This window comes from Diadema setosum, chromosome 16, assembly GCF_964275005.1.
Source record: "Diadema setosum chromosome 16, eeDiaSeto1, whole genome shotgun sequence".
Taxonomy (NCBI): Eukaryota; Metazoa; Echinodermata; class Echinoidea; order Diadematoida; family Diadematidae; genus Diadema; species Diadema setosum.
In genome coordinates, this window is record NC_092700.1 from 5412911 (window position 1) to 5432167 (window position 19257).

Below are 19257 nucleotides of genomic sequence, written 5' to 3' on the forward strand. Positions count from 1 at the left end.
CCGGTATTTTACGTCCCGCATGAGCGCTTATTTCTCGTGTTTATACAGAAGTCAAAATACCGGCTCATGCGAGCCGATGCGAGCCGATGCGAGCAGACCTCAGCTGAACCGGACCTCTCGAATTTTGGGGTGAAGCATTGGTCACGTTCGCAGTGCAGTTTATTGCATGATGGGAAAAAATGAAAACAATCAAGATGGCACCGGCAAAGTCATCAGGACCACCAAGCTTGAAGGTCATTCTTGTAACGTTCCTCTTGACAACCACCCGGCCAAAAAGAGATATTTACACATACCTCTGCCAAGACATTTATATTTTTGTTGTTGTTTGTTTATTTGTCTGTTTATTTATTTATTTGTTTGTTTGCAAAATAACTCAAAAAAAAAAAAAAATGTGAATGGATTTAGATGACTCTTCCAGAAAGAGTTGATAATGATACATAACATGGGACAGAGGAATACATTTTTATAGTGATCTTAAATTTTATGAATTTTTGAAGGACTTTTTATCTCTTGACAAATAGGGTCAATGAACTTGGGAGTTCAAGCTGCGCATATTTGAGGTTTGCACGCGCACTAAGGCGCGTGCTTTGCTTGAGGCGCTGCGCAGCAGGAAGCTGATGAGGTAAACACAAGGCTTCTTTATCATTGGAAAATTAGGCAATTTTCAGCATGCGTGTTTGGGTAGATAGGAGCTGCTCGGCGGAGTTCTGCGCTCGTCGAGTGCTTTTGCATTTTATTCTGTGTTTTAAATGTCGTACTTTTCTAATCCATGACTCACCCTTAATGTTTGATGTTATTTACTGACATGGAACTGATGTAGATAGGAATGTTTTCAGTATCTTTCACATTTTTGAAAGGTTTATGCTGCTTAGTCACATTGATTTTTCAAATGCACGAGTAATGACAAACTCTGGTCAGTGACATAATGAATCTACATTGGACAGCAAAAGAAAGTACCCACCCCTGTCAAAGGCTGCACACAAATATTCACCGCCTAGAAATAAACAATTTTTGTACACAGGTATGCTGCAATATCATTAGTAATCACATACCCAATAGCAAGTGATTATCTTTATTACAAAGAAAAAAAAAATGACATGCACAGCATCTTGGTCACTGAATCAAAAGTCACAAAATGTATTAATGAGCCTTACAAGCCTTACAAGACGTGGCATAATTTTCCTGATGGAAGCTTGCTTAGAGCAGAGTAGAATGTCCAGTCTGAAGAACTAACTGATTTTATTCTGAGAATTAGCCAAATCAGGAAGGATAGCATCCCTAAATACAGAATGCACTCATTAACATCATTTTGACAAAACAGGTGTTCACTTTGTCATATTGGTTGTTTAAAAATGTTATCCATTCAGTGGCCATTTTTGCATGGTGGAAAGTGCTGTTGTGTGGGACTTTTGATTCAATGACCAAGATGTTGTGCATGTCAAGTTCTTCCTTGTTATGAAGACATTCACGTGCTTATGTGCATGTGATAAATAAGGGGCATTGTAGCACACCTGTGTACAAAAATTGTAGATTTCTAGGGGGTGAATTTTTGTGTGCGGCTTTTGACAGAAGTGTGTACTTTCTTTTGCTGTCCAGTGTATTAAAAATCTGAAGAACAGCTAGAAATATTATACATCTTTGAAGGGATGTTATGGGGTTTTTTTGAGATTGGGATTCATGTTTTAACTTTATGCAAAATAATTGTGAAATACTTTATATATGAATATACAATTCCAATAGGAATTAAAAGTTTACTTGATGAAAATCACTTGTGAAGTGACTGAGATGTCTAAAAATAAAGCAAAACAAAGCTCAGGACTGTAAAGAGTGGATCCCAGTTTTTATTAAGACTCCTTTGTTTTGGTGTATCTCAACCATTTCAAAACTGATTTTCATTAAACTTGAATTCCTCTTAGAAGTGTATGTTTTGTAATATTTCATATGAATAATTGAAGGGGTCTGTGCAATATAGTGCTAACCCACACTTTTGTCAAAATTGAGTTACGTGCATTTTCATAATCCTTATCCTTCACTCTAACCTCCGTGAAAACATCATATTTGAATTCAACCAATAAGATGGTAAAAAATGCATCCATTCATGTTTTATTAATGTACAATGTATGGACTTTCCAGAGATTCAACAGCAATTATCTCAAAATGACTATTGTGTGGGTTAGCACTATACTGCACCGACCCCTTCAATTCCTACATTTCTGTAACCATTTCACCAAAAGTTGAAACCTAAATCCCAACCTGAACCAAAACTGTACCATCCCTTTAATACTGTGATACTCTCCATAAACTAGATTGTCTGCTCAATCTTTTCATTATGAAAGCCAAGTAAAAAGGAGAAACTAGCGTGGGATTTGAATCCGCACCACCACCTGCTTACCGAGCAGTGAACTACATTTGTATCACTGATTTATCCACTTCATGGCAGTGATATGATTAAGTTGAAGCATACCCAATGCATCACCTCTCCTAGTCTTATTCATTGTTTGTTTCAATTTTACTGACATTGTATTTCAAAGTGCCATTTTGTGTTTTTGAATCACTTTGGGGTTTTTTTGAGGTTTTTTTTTCCCAGGGGGGGGGGGGGGGGTTGTTGTTGTTGTTTTTTTTTTTGGGGGGGGGGTCAGGTTTTTTTTCTTTTTTCTTTTTTAAAAAAAATATGAATTTTGGATTGGGGGTGTTTTGTGGGTTGAGAGAATTCTAACTGGTATATTGTGATGTTTTACTGGTTATTGATAAATGATTTGGAAGTATGGTGAATGTAATGAATTGTGTGTGGGGGAGGGGGTTAAAGACACATATCCAGGTTTTGGGTGTTTTTTTTTTTTTAAATGAATAGATATTTTGTGAGGTAATAATTATGATGGGGGACGGGTGGTTAATTTTTTTTTTTTTTGTGATTGGATTTTTAATTGGGGAGTGAGTGAGAGGAGGGTTGGGAAAGTAAAGGGATCTGTTTTATAATTATATCACCCTTTTATTGGTGTGATCATGAGTTTGTACATTGTGATTTGATATTGTCGGAAAATATACAAACTGTACAAGGATTTTTACAAAGTTTGTATTTTTATGCAAGAGATTTTAAACGGTATAGTTATGAATATTTTATTATGATAATCAGTGGCACATAAATCTGTAACACTGGATGCGCCTGGAAGGGATATAGGTTAGGGCGGTCCGCGGACTACAGTTATTTAGTTAACTTTGCCCAATGCCTGGCACCCCTTCAGGTGCATCCAGTGTTTAGGTATTTTTGTGTTATTGTATTGATTGATTATTTTGAGTTTTGTAATTGATTGTGTATTGTATGTTTTCTGCCAAATAAAAATGATGATAAATAATAATAATTCTTTCGTGGTCCATATTCGTTATTTGTTAGCCTCCAGAAAGGAAAGTTGACATGAAGGAACTGAATTGTCAATTGTGGAGGGAATATAGAGGTAAATCGTAAAATGGAATATTTTCGTGTTCGTAATTTTTTGTGCTCGGCAGGGTAAGAATTTCATGTTTTTAGTTCCACGGAATCAGGACCTTTACAACTGTAAGTATTGGAATATATGGCATGCTTTTATTATATATTGTATATTTTATAGTAAGCGAATTGCCTTCATGCCAGCTAAAAAAATGTGTTTTTCCGCACTCTCTTGGATCAAACAGGATCTGAAGACGAATCGCTTCAAGATACCAAAGTCACGTTACGACAGCGTGGACAGTTACCTGTCGCCACAGGGCGAACGGTACAACGACACTGATCTCGTTCTGGACGAGGAGCTCTTACAAGATATGCTTGATGCAGGTGAGAGTAATTCGAAAAATGTGTCTTTTGTGTGGAGCCAGTTTGTATGTTTGTTACAATGTAGATCAGCAGTTGCGATCTTACAAATAAATTCGTACAGAGGGTGACCATTAATTTGAAAAAAAAAAAAAAAAAAAATCTCAGCCATAGCACATCTTAACTCCTCTGCATGAGTATACTCGGGCATGCACTGATTTTGTGTGAGAGCTGAAAATAGGTGAAATAGGTCAACCTAGCCAATCTTGACTTTTTCATATTTTCTGAAAGAGCAAGTCTTCTTCTACATTATACTAAAATTTGGGATCATAAAACGAAAAGGAAATTCGGTTTTTATCAGTTTTCTGGAACACTTTTTAGTAGAATAGTGTGATTAGGTGATTCTCAAAGAGTCCTCTTTTTATTTCTTAAAAACTCTGTCCATGCTCATCATTTTCAACTCCAATAACTTTAGAAGGGATGACACTACTGCTTTGAAAGTTGGCATTGATGATCAACAGAATGTGTTAATGAAACATGCCTAAACTCAGCTTATGCCTAAACTCAGCTTAATCCGATAATCCCTTCATTGTTGTTGCTCTGGTGGTTATCATCCTGTTATTTGTTCCATTCATCGCACAGCTAGCGCAGCTTGAAAGATTAAGCGCTTGAATAGACCCTGTTCTTCAGAGCCTCTTTTCTCAGTTCACACTTATCCAGAGTGTGTAGTTTCTTTCCAATATTTAGATAGGTTAGGAGAGTCCATTTGGATTGAGTTATATGTCATTTTAACCCTAACTTACCTGGGCTATTTGGCGAGCTTGAATTCCTGGGGGGAGGGGGGCATTATGGCCCCCCCTTCAGATCTCGGCTGTTGATCGCGCGATCGCCGCAAAATTTTGCATGAACAAAAAAACCTGGATGTAATCTACAAGACTGTTAAGTTAAATTTTCAAAAAATTGGCATTTTCTATTTTAAATCAATTAATTATGCAAATATATGCAAAAAACTAATTTTCGTCTGTAATTGGCTTATAAAAGCTTTATGGAATGCTGATTTTTGGTGTAAATATTCCTAGTGACATTCTGAACATTTGTGCGTAAAAAAAATTTCAGTATCAAAAGTAATTTCTTATGTTTTTTATTGTTTTATCAATTCTTTATGTATTTCTCTGTTTTTTCGAACTTTTGTTTTTGTTGTTTTTTCAGCAGAATTTGTCACACACATTTTTTGAAGCATAATTATACTAAAATGATTTCAGCCATTAAAATTACAAATATGAATCTTCATTATGAATTAATTGAAAAAACACAATTTGTATTGACTTTGTACACAAAATCACGTTTTTGAGCAATTTTGGGGTTGACGGAAGTTTTTTGAAGGGGCGTGGCTTCGGAACGGTATGCCCGGGCCAACAAATTTTGTCTCGAAAGTTGAGCGAGACTTGCAATGAAAAAGTCAGCGAATGGCGCTGTCAAAAAATTTTGCGCGCCGGAATGGTCGCGGAATTCATGAGGGGGGGGGGGGGGCCATTATGCCCCCCCCCCCGGTAAGTTAGGTTAAAGCTTAGAGTCTGCACTTTCAGAATATGAGCTTAACTAAAAACCCATGTCTGGCGACTTTTTGTTGGTTTTGTAGTATTCAAAAGAAAATGTTTCAAAAAGGGAACTTTAATCAGTTGGGGAAAGACTGTATTAAACTACGTATATCTCTACAAAATTAGGCTGCCACCAGCTTAACTTTGCTAGCTTGTGTCTGCTACAGTAGAATTTGCCAAGCTTAGTGATTTCCACACCACCTTCCCTGCCCCTCTGGTGATGCTTTAAGGATCAGTGAAGCATACACTGTAGATGTTGGATTAGGAAGAGTAATTTTACTTTGAAAAGGGACTCTGGATACACATTGTCAGCTGTGTACTCTTGTAATCCCAAAGCATTTTATTGTTTTGTGTGTATGTGTGGTTTATATATTTTCCTACTTTAATATGTAAGAAATAAAGAGCTTTAAGAACGTGCTTTGTCTTATGTAAAAAGTACCATATGATTGCTACAGTGACACAACACGACAATGGTATGCTGACTTCCATTGGATACAAGTTTTCTCTTCGTTTGCTTGCTTGTTTTTTTAAGACTGTGCAAGATTTGTATGTCAGGTTATAGGGGAGACATATTTAAAGGGTGATACTATTGTCAACACTTCTGCTTTACATATTTATATGTTGTAGAAACTAACATTGAATTACTCACTTTTGAAAACGTTTGAATCTGAAGTAAAGGGATGGCTCTCGTTGGTTTCTTTGACTTGCACTTATCTGATCATTGTCTGAAGCCTACTCGTTCATCAAAATTGGACAGAGCATTTTTTTTTGTGCTTAATGCAGTCCTGGGGAACCATCTGGCAAAGAGCTTTGAAGGGGATGGCTAGTAACCAATCAGTGGGAATCAGTGGGAATGCTGAGGGATGATTGTTCCAATCCTTGTGGGATTCATTTAAGAGTACATTATATATCTACTGTTGTGTGAAAATTATTTACTTCAGAACGGTCTCATATTCAAGTAATGTGCAGATTAATGCCCCGTCACTGTACAGGCATGCTAACCTGGAAACAAACTGCACATTACTTGAATATGAGACCATTCTGAAGCAAATAATTTTTACACAACAATAGATACATAATGTACTCTTAAGTGAATCCCACAAGGATTGGAACAATCATCCCCCAGCATTCCCACTGATTCCCACTGATCGGTTACTAGCCATCCCCTTTAAGTTCATGTACAATTAAATCTCAGACAGGTGGGGCATTTTGGCCACCCCCCTCGACGTTTTGCCTGATTATTCCGCAACGTGTGATGCTCTCGCAGCGACATTTTATGACTTTTTTCTGTCAAGTATTGCACAACTTTTTAGACCAAATTTATCGCTCCCGGGCATACCCTTTTGAAGCCACGCCCCTTTGAAAAAAATTTGTAGACCCAAAAATTGCTCAAAAACATGAATTTGTGTACAAATCCAATGTAAACTGTGTTTTAGCAATTAAAATTAATTCATATGAAAATAAATATTCTTACTTTCAATGGCTGATAATGATTCATTTTGGCCTGATTATGCTTTAAAAAGTTTCTGCAACAAATTTTGATGAAAAAAACAAAAACAAAAACAAAAAGTAAAAAACAACGAGATACATAAGAAATTCAATAAACAATAAAATACATAAGAAATAATTATGAAGCTAAATTTTTGCTTCAATATTATTGCTGAGGATATTAAAAGGAATATGTTTACCAAATATTAGAAGTCTTGGAGCTTTTTTTTTTGATTTATAAGCAAAATTTTTTTTTTTGTGCATAAATTACATGGAGCATAAATTAATTAATATAAAATACATTAATTAAAATTTGAAAAATCTAACCATACAGTCTTGTAGATTACATTGGCCTCTACGTTAGTGCCAATTTCCGATGGTTTCAAGTCCCTCAAAAAACCTGGTGGGATTAAGGTTAAGGTGAAGACAAGTGCCCAGGCACTCAGCTTAACATGTAATTTTTTTTTTGTGTGTGTGTGTGTGTGTGTATAATCAATAATGGCCCTTTTTCAGTGATCCACCCAAACTTAACACAAAATGCAGTGTCACTGTATTGGCTGATTATTATTTTGGCAAATTTTGTGAATTACTGTTGGATTGAAAATGTATTAAACAACATGCAAAAATGTGGCCATGCTCTAGGGTGATTATGGTCACATAGGTACTATGAAATAAATTTGTCATATTATTATTTTTACCCTATTATTATTCCTAATTACCGATGACAAAGATTGGTGAGTCAAGATAGTGTACATTTGTGTGCCAGGGCAAGTGAAGGGATGATTTGAGTAAAACTACTGTATCAATGAAGGGAGTAAAAAGAAAAACATAGCGACAGAGCTGGAGCACTTTGTATTGTTGGGAGATAAAGAACATCAATCAGTCTGCCCTTCTCGTCTGTATCTTTACATAATGAGATATTTCTATACCATGTTGACAAGGTGCGGACAAAGGTTTTTGTCATTCCCGTCAGACTTTTTTTTTGTCAATTCATCCGAGACGACCAGGGTCATTAGCTGCTAAAAGTGGCACCGAGGCGGTGCAGAGTCCAAACATATAGCTTCAGAAACAGTCGGAATGGGAATGATACAATATGATATGATGCAGGTTTGCGTCGTAGTTTGTAGTATTAAAATTGAATGTAGCAAACAGACCCACTGTTTTGTATGGGTATGTGTTTACAATAGGCTTGTGTTAACAGCATTGCTGTAACCCTTTTAGTGTGCTTTTTATTGTAATAATAGGCTCTTGGGTTAAAGGGATGGTGCAATTTCGGTTGAGGTGGGGTTTGAGGTTTGTAACGTTTTGATGATTTTTTTTTTTTTTTTTTAGATAATGAGAAACCTCATGAAATATGAACGAGCATCAATTCTTAGAGGAATGCAAAGTTTATTTGATGAAATGTGGTTTCAGAATGGCTGAGATATCCAAAAAAAGGCAATCCTAATAAAAGATGGGACCCACCCTTAATGGGATTGCTTTTACTCTTTGGATATCTCAACCATTTAAAAACTGATTTTTGTCAAATAAACATTGAATTCCTCTGAGAATTATAACATTTTTAACATTTTTAAAATTTTAGAAAGTGGTTTCTAAGTATACTGTGCAAAGTTTAAAAGCTGAATTCTCACCTCAACCAATACTACTACACCATCCCTTTACACTTTCAAAGCTTCTTCATCAAAATTCAGTAATTCTATGTTGTAGGAACCCACTCAGGTGTAGGATTGCACCTCATTCCAGCATTGAACCATGGTGACACAATAGAGATATGGGGATTAGGTTATCTCTGTTCATTGACAGAACTTAATGTTGCCAGATATCTGTGCCAAATGGGGAAGAATTCACCGGGCGTGCGTGCCAAAGGGTAAACAAAGCACAGTGTGGGTTGATACAATGCTCTTTGTAACCTTTACAGAGCCCACAGAGAAACGCAGTGTCATGATTATTTGTGATCAGATTCTTATTTCTGAGTGCCTCCAACCTTCTCATGGTGACATGCAGTTTTCAAAGAGTTATCTCATAAAGTGAAATACATGAAAAGTACAAACAAGTGTGATGCCTCGGTGCTCGGAGAAAATAAGAAACCAAACCTGCTATGTTTGCAGCAGTGCCGTATATTAAGAGAGTCTGGCCAACTCATAAATTGGACGCCATGTCGTTACCCAGCGTACAGTGCGCTTATGGTTTTAGCGTGTGCGCTTGGAGGGTTAAGTGTGTACGCGCAGGCGTCCCAAAGGCACGGTGTTACTTGACTTTTCTTTCTCTTAGAGAGACTAGAGAGAGAGAGAAAAGGGGTAGCATTCCATCCATGTTGAACAAAGCCAACAATCAATCATTTTTACACATTCAAATAGACACAAGCACACAGGTATATACACTGTACTGTATAAATAATAGGGAAGCTGTCTAAAGGACATAATTCCTTAATATATGATGAATTATTGCTGTGAAAATAAAAGAAGAATTCACAGTAAGTCGTATCGTAAACTTTCACAGTATGCTTTGTATATTGTATTTAGCAAGTTGTCCAGGGAACAAGAATATCGTATAACAACATGATATATAAATTTACAATTCTAGCTGTGCAGAGGATAGACGAATTCCACAGTTATTACTGTTTCGCACGTAAATACATTGCAATCATCAATTACCATCCTATTTAGTCCCATATAATATGAAACTGACATGAAGGCCGATTAGTATGCAATTCAAAAGGAATACACCTATGTACAATGTACAACATGAAAAAGTGACGTCACCGATATTAAGGTATGTAAAATGATCTAAAATTGTTTAAAAATAATATTTTAAAAAAGACATGTTGAACGAAAGCACAAGTACTTTACCTGGATAACATAATATGAGGGATATCCTCAGTGACATCTGTACCAAATAATAATAATAATAACAAAAAAAAACACACAAATAAAGATGTCCTAATGGCGACCGGTATTCCTCCGCCATATTACATTGTTCTCTTAGCAGGTGTAGAGTACGTCTTGAGTTGTACTCTTGACAATGTTACACGACAGTTTCACATAATTGGCAGAAAAAATGGCAAATTTGTCACTAAATTTAATGCGTCGAATGTTTACTCTCCTTGAACTAGGTATGAATGGATGTCTTTTATTGTTTAAGAGAGCAAGTATTAAGGAATTTGAGCATTTTTACTTTTGCTTACTTCTTCTCACTACTTTTTACTTACTACTATTTTCATGGCAATACTTTCAACGGTTATTTTAAAAATATATAGAAAATTCTGTCATTTCAGTATTTTCACCTACCTTTGACCATCATGGCCGAAGTCTTTCCCTATCACGCGTCATTGTGTAGTAATGATGGCATGCAAATACGTGTACCATATTTGGTTTTAAGTTTGTGAATTTGGTAATTTCCAAGGTATTTAGGAACTGCATGGGTAATAGTATTTCAACAATAGAGAGTAGAATTTGAACATTACATTTTACCTGACATTGATCCTTGACCCTTACCCCCCTCCCATACCCCCGCCCCCCCCCCCAAAAAAAAAAAAAAAGATAAATAAATAAAATCACGAGAAAATCACGGTCAGGCAGTAAGTTTCGTTTGGAAATACCTGTACTTATACCTCCAGATATTGCATATAGATATGGGGGAAATAGTGATATTTTAAGAATTTAACCATTATATACATGATTTTGACCTTTCACTTTGAGCGTGTTTACACAAAAGTTTAGGCCCTATAAGCTAAAAACAAAACTTCGTCCACTCACACAAGCATACATGTCAAGTTTCATTACCTCAAATGGTGTCCACAATATTGATTGCGATATGAAGGACGGACGGACGGACGACCAAAACAAATGCCTCAGGCGACACTTTCGTATGTTATGGCGGAGACATACAAATGTGAATCAAAACTTGGATAGTCTGAAAGACACCGCGAGGAATTAAAAAAAGAACAAAAACAAAAACAAAACAAATTTCTCAAAATTCCCTGACTATTCTATACAATGCATTGATCTTTCCACATATCACATACTGCAATATCGTTTGGGGAAACTGTGGCTCAACTAAAATTAATCCAATTCTTACCCTCCAAAAACGTGCTGTACGTTTGATTACCAATTCCCGTTACTTATCCCCATCCAATCCCCTATTTCGTCAACTAAAAACATTGAAAATTGAGGATCTTCACACCTTTCAAACTGCTGTTTTTATGTATAAATATACATTTAATTGTCTTCCAAAAATTTTTGATGGCTTCTTCACTCCAAATTCCACCGTTCATTCATATCCAACACGTCAGTCGTCCGATTACCATCTCGAAAACCCCAGAATCATTTTAGCTCAAAAATCATTAAAACATAATGGACCAGATATTTGGAATTCTTTACCCCCTCATTTAAAACAATGTACGTCGTTGAACATTTTCAAACGAGAACTAAAAAACACCCTCATAATCCAGTATACTTCTGACACATAAATATTCATACCACCTGGTCAACAAACACCCTAAACAGAAGTAACATTCACCTCATCACACTCTTAGCTTATGATGATGGTCCCCTGCATTTCATTTTTATCATTTCCTATTGCTTCCTTTCATATATATGATATTCGTTCTTGAAAAAAAAAAGAAAAGAAAATGTATGTAAGATCCAAACGTTACGAATATTAGCTGTGTAAATGACTGTATAAGTATTTTGTTGATTTGTTGATTTGTATTGATTTTGAAATGCAGAAATAAAAACTGAACTGAACTGAACTGAACTGAAATCAGATATTTTCCCGTCGCACTCTGATTTCCCGCCTTTTCCTATGTTTTGGATCTGTCGGAAAGCGGTGCATCATTACACTAAGAGCCAGGTCGGTTCGCGCAACGCCATGCTGCGCAGGAAGGCATGACGAATCTTCAGTTTATGGCAATAAGATATCAAAATATCTTTCGTGTTGTACCTTCTACTTCAATAAAGTTGACAACCTTACGGCAATATATCCCCACTGCACCATGACTGATATTCAGGGGAAATCCCCAAGGCAAGCAATATTAGCGCGTAGCTGCGCGTAATGAATAATGGGCACTGCGTATGAGCTCTGCTCGCGCCCGCGTGATTGACTTTGGTAACGACATGGCGCCTGTAGGTCACGGGACCAGCTTTTGACCAATCACAGGCTTCAAAACACCTAAGCCGAAAACCGAGTTGGCCAGACTCTCTTAATATACGGCACTGGTTTGCAGTAATCATTACTAAAATTTTGTGGTGTGCATGAACACTGCATGCATGCAGTGTATCACTTTTGTTAAGTTATTTAAATCATTACTACCATGATTCCTGAATAATCGGACTAGTTCACAGATATCAAACAAATGAAAAATTACATTGCTTTTCCACTTTGGTCAGAAATTATGCCAGTCTTTTGAAAAATCCCTTTATATGTGACAAGAAGTTTTTTTGATACTATGATACGTACAATGTAGCAGCTGTATGAATGCATAGATGTACAGTCTTGCATGGATCAGTATACACATTGTGCACAGGTTTAAGTGCACCAGTAGGAATTGTGTGTATATTGTAATTATGGAATTGTTAATCCACGAGGCAAACCTATCAGAAAGTGTGTGTGTGTTGTTTTATTTAACAGAAATTCTGTAGTTACTGCAAACATACATTTCATACTGATGCACAAAACAACACTGACATTAATAATTTCATATCTAATGGTGGGAAAAACAAAATTGCCAGAAATCAATTGTTTGTAATTGTTTGTCCAATAATTGCTAGAACTTGGCAAAATTACTGTAAAAGTGGAAATTTTCGCGGTGTTGAAATTTTCGCGCATTTCGCGCAACCAGAAACTAGCGCGAAAATAAAAACACGCGAATATTTTTGCTTGCCATACGTTCCTGTGCGTGATGTCTTGATTCCGCGGAATTAAAAACACGCGAAACTCTTCTGAACCGGCCTAGCGCGAAAAATTAGTCCCGCGAAAATATCCACTTTTACAGTACTAGATGTTTTTCCTTCTTGCTTGCTGTACATGCAACTGTGCATAAAGTACAGTTTGACCTCGATTATCCGGCCATGTCGGGTCCCGCTCATCCGGATAAGAGAATTGGCCGGATATGGGAGTCACAATGTTAATGTATATAGCTGCTGTCCAAGCTGCCTTCCCAGTGCACTGGCAGCTAGGCAGGTAGCGTACCCTGCAACGGTGGTATAATCTACAGTATGTTAGCCTGCGCAAAATTGTAGTCCCTTCTTCACAAAAATAAAGTATATCTTTATGTGAAAATCACACATGTTTTACCTCATTAGATATTGAGAAACCTATCATGCACTATCTTATGAAATTAGTGAAATAGATCCATGAAAAGATGTTAAACTCACTGCTTTTTGTCAATTTTTGGATGAAAAAAAAAGTCCTTCACTGCGTGAACGCGGCCGGATAATAGAGATTTCTGGATAAAAGGAGGCCGGATAATTGAGGTCGAACTGTACGTAATACTGGATGCACCTATTAATTGACAGAATGGGTAATGCAAAGACGCATGGCTAGCCCTCTCTTGATAAGTGTGTGAACTCTTGGTGCTTTATATTACTAGATGTGGGAACTCTTTAATGCTGCGACTGTGCGATAGCATGTTTTAATACAGTGTCTATCGCCACTGATTGCAAGGATTATTTGCTATCATTCTCTAATATGATGCTAATCTCTGACTTGTTCTGACAGATTGCAGAGGCATCAACTTCCTGACTGCTACTCATGGGATTATATTTTCTAATAGTATTCAAGCTGCTTAATACTGCAGGCTGTATATACTTCCAAAGATACTTTTAATTTGTAGTAACAGATGGAGAAGAAGTAGGAAAATTGTACTTCAGATAATATAAAATTCATCTTTGACTTGGTTTAGGAAGTTGAGATGTCTGGAAATTTAGCCAGTGATAGTTCATTGCATGTAATATCATTGAATGAATATACTTGTATGCATGATGGCATACCAGACCCAACATAAAGTCATTTAACAGTTTTGATCGTAGTCTGAAAAAAAGAATTCTCTGCTTTATGATGGTATGAAACTCATTAAAATTTGACTTCAAAACCATTAGAAAAGAATAAATAAAAGCATACATGTACCTTGTATCTGCTTTGACCTCCCAGCAAAATGGCCTGTGTGACTCTGTGCTTATTGTGATGCCAGGTCACAGATAAAATTGTAGGCTTGCCTTTGAGGGACATTGGAGTATATTGCCTGAGCTCAGGCAAAATGGCGCAAGTAGAAGATGAGTGCACTATGGGTAAAATGAGGGCGAAGCAATATTTATATCATACAAGTAGCAGATGAGTGCAATATGGGTAAAATGAGGGCAATGCAATATCTATATCATACAAGTAGCAGATGAGTGCAATATGGGTAAAATGAGGGCAATGCAATATTTATATCGTTCAAAAAATGGCCAACTTTTATCTGATTCATAAATTGTATATTTTCATACGTGTACATGTATGATGCCCAAATAAAGTGTAGATGTATGCACACTTTGGGATTATTAGTTTGTACAAAACTACTTATAGGTATTTTGTTTTTCCTCAAGTCAGTATTCAGGCCAAAAAGATACAACTGTACTCTGTAAACTGACCATGCTGTTGATGACCGTCAATTATATCCCATGTCCAGGTATTGACCGCCAGCTGGCCAGACACATAGCCCATCTGTTCATCAGGGACCCGGTCTCTCTTTTCAGCGAGAGGATCAACCAGGATGACCGCAACGACTCGGACCATTTTGAGGTAAGAACACTTGACCCCCCCATGGCAACATTCTGGCCTCAAAAATGTCATTCGTTTGCAAACTATGATTTTATATTATATGTTTGAGCAATGTCAATACACTAGTTGCACTGTGGCATAGTGGATAAGACTCCTAGGCCCGAATTCACGAAGGTGGTACAAATGAAACCATGGTTTAAACCATGGACAAAAACCATGGAGCGCCAAGTGTTGCATGGAATATTTCGTTACGAAATTGGTCATTTCGTCGATGAAATGATTATTTTGTAACGAAATGACACCATTTTGTAACTAAATGAACATTTCGTCCACGAAATGATAATTTTGTTAACGAAACGGTCATTTTGTTGACGAAATGACCAATTTCGTAATGAAATATTCCGTGCGACACTTGGCGCTCCATGGTTTTTGTCCATGGTTTAAACCATGGTTTCTTTTGTACCACCTTCGTGAATTCGGGCCCTAGCGTTCAATTAAAGGTCTCGAGTTCAAATCCTGTCAAGTACCTATCCTTGGACAAAACATCCTTTATGTACATTTGTACCATGTCCCTCTTGACCCAGGTGTGTAAATGGGTACCTGACAATGCTAAGATAATGATATTGGCAGGGCCCTTGGGTCTATAAGTGGCCACTCTGATGGGGCTACCCTAGATAAAGAAGGCCATATCATCATTATTATTATGCGTGTCATATTTTACTATGAACCAGTGAACCTGTCTATCAAAGATCAAATCCTGGGAGGAGTTGACTTGTACCATGTCCGTCTTGACCCAGGTGTATACAATATAAATGGGTACCTGACAACACTAAGATAATGATATTGGCAGGGCCCTCTGGTCTATAAGTGGCCACTCTGAAGAGGCTACCCTAGATAAAGATGACCATATCATTATTATTATGTGTGTCATATTTTACTATGAACAAGTGAAACTCTCTATTAAAGATTAAATCCTGGGAGAAGTTGACTTGTACCATGTCCCTCTTGACCCAGGTGTATAAATGGGTACCTGACAATGCTAAGATAATGATATTAGCAGGGCCCTTGGGTCTATAAGTGGCCACTCTGAAGGGGCTACCCTAGATAGAGAAGACCATTTATATCATCATTATTATTGTGTGTCATATTTCACTATGAACCAGTGAAGCTCTATTAAAGATCAAATCCGGGGAGAAGTTGGGTTGGATGAATAGAGTATTAAAAATTATACAGACACAATGACAGAGGTTTCATCCTGCCTTGATAACATTCCATCTTCTGCTCATTTTCTTGTGTGTTTCCTGCCAATACCTTCATTTGTTGAAAACATTTTAATACTTCAAAATCCCATGATAATTTTCTTTTGTCGAATTTCATTGAAACTCCTACATGTCTTCTGACTGATTTCAGTTTGTGTTGTAGTCAGTATGAATATCATATTTGAATTGTGCCTCAGAGCTATTAAAAAAAAAAAAAGAATTCCCAGCAAGAATCACATCTTTAATGGGTTTTATCAATTATATAAAGGAAAGTCTTATGATTTTTTTTAATATACTCTCAATCGTTATGCATTTTATGTGGTTGATGCACATTATGCCCTCATCTTTAAATCTGTATTTTGACCTGTTTGATATCTCCATAACGTTTAGAACCACCAGAGAATGCATGACCTGACAGTCTACTGAATTTTACCATCTAGAAAATTATAGCCAATGATGTACTAGATTTTGAAAAAGTGTTGATATAATGAAGATCTTGTATGTGTGATGTTCTGTCCCTCTCTCTTCCTCACTCTCTTTCTCTATAGGCGCGGTCAGACTGGCAAAAGATCGAGAAGTTTAAGATCGCAATCTTTAAGATTGTGAAGTTTTGCCAGTGAGACCGCAAACTTCCCGCAAAACTTCCTGCGAAACTTCTCGGTCTGTTTGCGGGTGGTGTCTCCGAAGCGCGAGGCCATTGTCATGTACAGATGTTCATTGTTACGTCACAATCACTGGCCATCGGACGGCGCACTCTTTCTTGTACCAATGGCCCAAACTTTGCGATCTTAAACTTCTCAATCTTTTGCCAGTCTGACCGCACCTTATGTCTCTCTCTAATAATAATATCTAACTTTGATATGAATCCTTCATCCTTTTGCTTGTGTCAAAATTTGAGCTTTAAATCCAGCGCCTCTCTCCCAAATTTTCCGATACATGACAGAACATCCAGTCAACCAATTGGCAATCCATGAGATTCAAGCCGCCACCAGTCAACTCCAAGATTGGCTGGAGAGTGGAGTTCAGACCCATCGAGGTGAGAATGAAGACGTGTCTCAGATGTGACCCTGCATCACAAAACCCAAACATAAAGTCACCAGACATAGATTTTTCGTTAAGGGTAGATTCTCAGCGAGCAGACTCTAAGCTTTAAAATGATGTATAACTAAAAACAAATGGAGTTTCCTAATCCATCTGAATAATAGAAAGAAAGCACACAATCTAGAAAACTGTTAACTGAGAAGAGAGAAGAGAAGATTGTCTTGGTTGACCCATGTCATCTATTTTGAGTCTTCATGTAAAATGTGGGCATGTTCTTTTTTGTTCTTTTTGTGATGTGCAGTCACATATCAGCTACAAGCTCTGATAAACTGTGTTTCCAGTTTTAACCCATTACAAAATTGAGTTATGTAAGTAGGCATGACAGGTAGACAAGTATTTCATTGAAGAAAAAAAGTGTTCATTCTTTGAACTAATGATCTCATGTAGTAGATCTATGGTGCAAGACAAAGAGTTGCCTAGTCTTGGATTTCATCGTGGTGTTCCGTACAGGTGACTCCCGTAATAACGAAGTCTTCGGGACCTGCAGCTTTTTTCGCTATTAAAGCAATATCAAAATTTTGTTATAACTGATCACAAATAAAGTCTGTAGTGATGTATTGATACTGGTAATCATTTCAGAATCAGAATTTTTTGACTTTGTTGTAATGAAATTTTGTTTAAGTTTGTTTTCTATATTAACCTGTCGAGGACAGTTTGATTTTGCTACGACACGCATTTCCTATAGACACTTGCCCGAGTATTAATACTCGGGACTCGTCGTCAACGGGTTAACAGGAATGCATTGTGTTTTCATATCTTCCTATGATGACAGGTGCAACTGACTGACTTTGAGAATGCAGCGTTTGTGGTATTCCTCGTTCTCCTCACCCGTGCAATCTTGACATTCAAGCTCAATTTCCTCATTCCTATCTCAAAGGTACGTGAAGAGCGAGTGAGCTTTATCAGCTCGCCAAGAATATGTGACCCGCTACAACAAAAGGATCCAAAAGTCGAGGGAGGTCAATTTTCTGAAAATGACATGGAAATATTCCCTTACTCTCCCACTTTAATTTCATATATAACATAACTCACAAAAATATATATAATTTGCGGAGATATTGATGATTTTATTACCGCATGTCAAGTGGTCTAGGAAATCAGCATTTCGAGAAAACCGCCTTCAAAGTTTTCTTTCCGACGCAGTTTTGATCAAGGAGAGGTATATAAAGACAGTTTTCACCTCTTGACAATAGAAGGCCCGCTCATAGCAACCTCTGCGGTGTTCATTCAAGCTTAGCGCCAGCAGTTTTCACTGACCAATCAGTAACCAGGATGCCACGCACTGGCCAATAAGATCACTCCCTCATTGTTAGAGGTGGAATCTATCTGCAGCGCTAAATCCAAATCTACGGACACATTTCAGTTCTGTTGATAGTTGGAAAATCATGGCCCAGAAAAAAACGCTAATTTCTTGCCTTTCCTTTGATCATTTAGCTTTGAAATTTTGGTAGATGATAGATGAAATATTTTACTACAACATTATGCCAACAACAGAAATTTGATGATTTTGACCAATTTTGATGATCTGACTTCAGACTTGATTTTCTCAGTTCAGCTGTCGGTGATGTTTGGATCCTTTTGTTGTGGCAAGTCATATATTGTCAATCTTTCTGAAGATGTGTGTGATTGAAAGTGTTGATATTGTGCCAACAGGTTGGTAAAAATTTTAAGGGACAGATAGCAAATTTGCTCAAATAACACGAGTAAAACTCAAGTGGTAGCACAGTGTTGGGACAGTGATATTGCTGTCATCCAAAGAAGATTTCTCTGTGTCCATCCTCTAACAAATGTGACGCCCCATCACCACGCAACCCTTACTAGAATTACAAACTTTGAAGCCAAGGAATCTACAGAACGACGAATGTGGCCAAAAAGAAAACACATGTGAAATCCAACATTCATTGAAAGTTAAATTTTGAAAGCTTAACCATGTCTTGTCTTGATGTCAAAGTTTATCAATGTTTTCAATCTATTGTTTGTTGTCCCTTTTTTTTTTATGGTTATCATTATGATACATGTCAGTAGGGGATTTTCAGTGGACTTTAAAAAAATAACCAGTTCCATGATTGTGTTGCTTACAAGCATTCATTTCCTTTGTAAGTGGTCATGTAAAACAGATCAGCAAAAGTCAGTTTCAAGCTAGGAGAGTTTTTTTTTTTTTTTTTTGATTGTGAGCAATGTGGTCAGAGTTTAGGATGTACACTCTAGTTCTGCGGGTACGTAGTGTTGATTAGATCTCATGTCCTCCTTTCCTTATTGAGCGTGTGAT

At 37.1% G+C, this 19257-nt stretch overlaps 1 protein-coding gene across 1 annotated transcript in view; it reads left to right on the forward strand.

Moving 5' to 3' along the window:
- LOC140240223 (glutamate--cysteine ligase catalytic subunit-like) overlaps positions 1 to 19257 on the forward strand; it is a 42247-nt gene that overhangs the window by 18402 nt on the left and 4588 nt on the right. Inside the window, exons 10-13 of the mRNA XM_072320016.1 lie at positions 3670 to 3808; positions 14537 to 14649; positions 16831 to 16923; positions 17761 to 17865. Of these exons, the coding sequence (XP_072176117.1) occupies positions 3670 to 3808; positions 14537 to 14649; positions 16831 to 16923; positions 17761 to 17865 (450 nt within the window). The remainder of the gene's footprint in view (positions 1 to 3669; positions 3809 to 14536; positions 14650 to 16830; positions 16924 to 17760; positions 17866 to 19257) is intronic.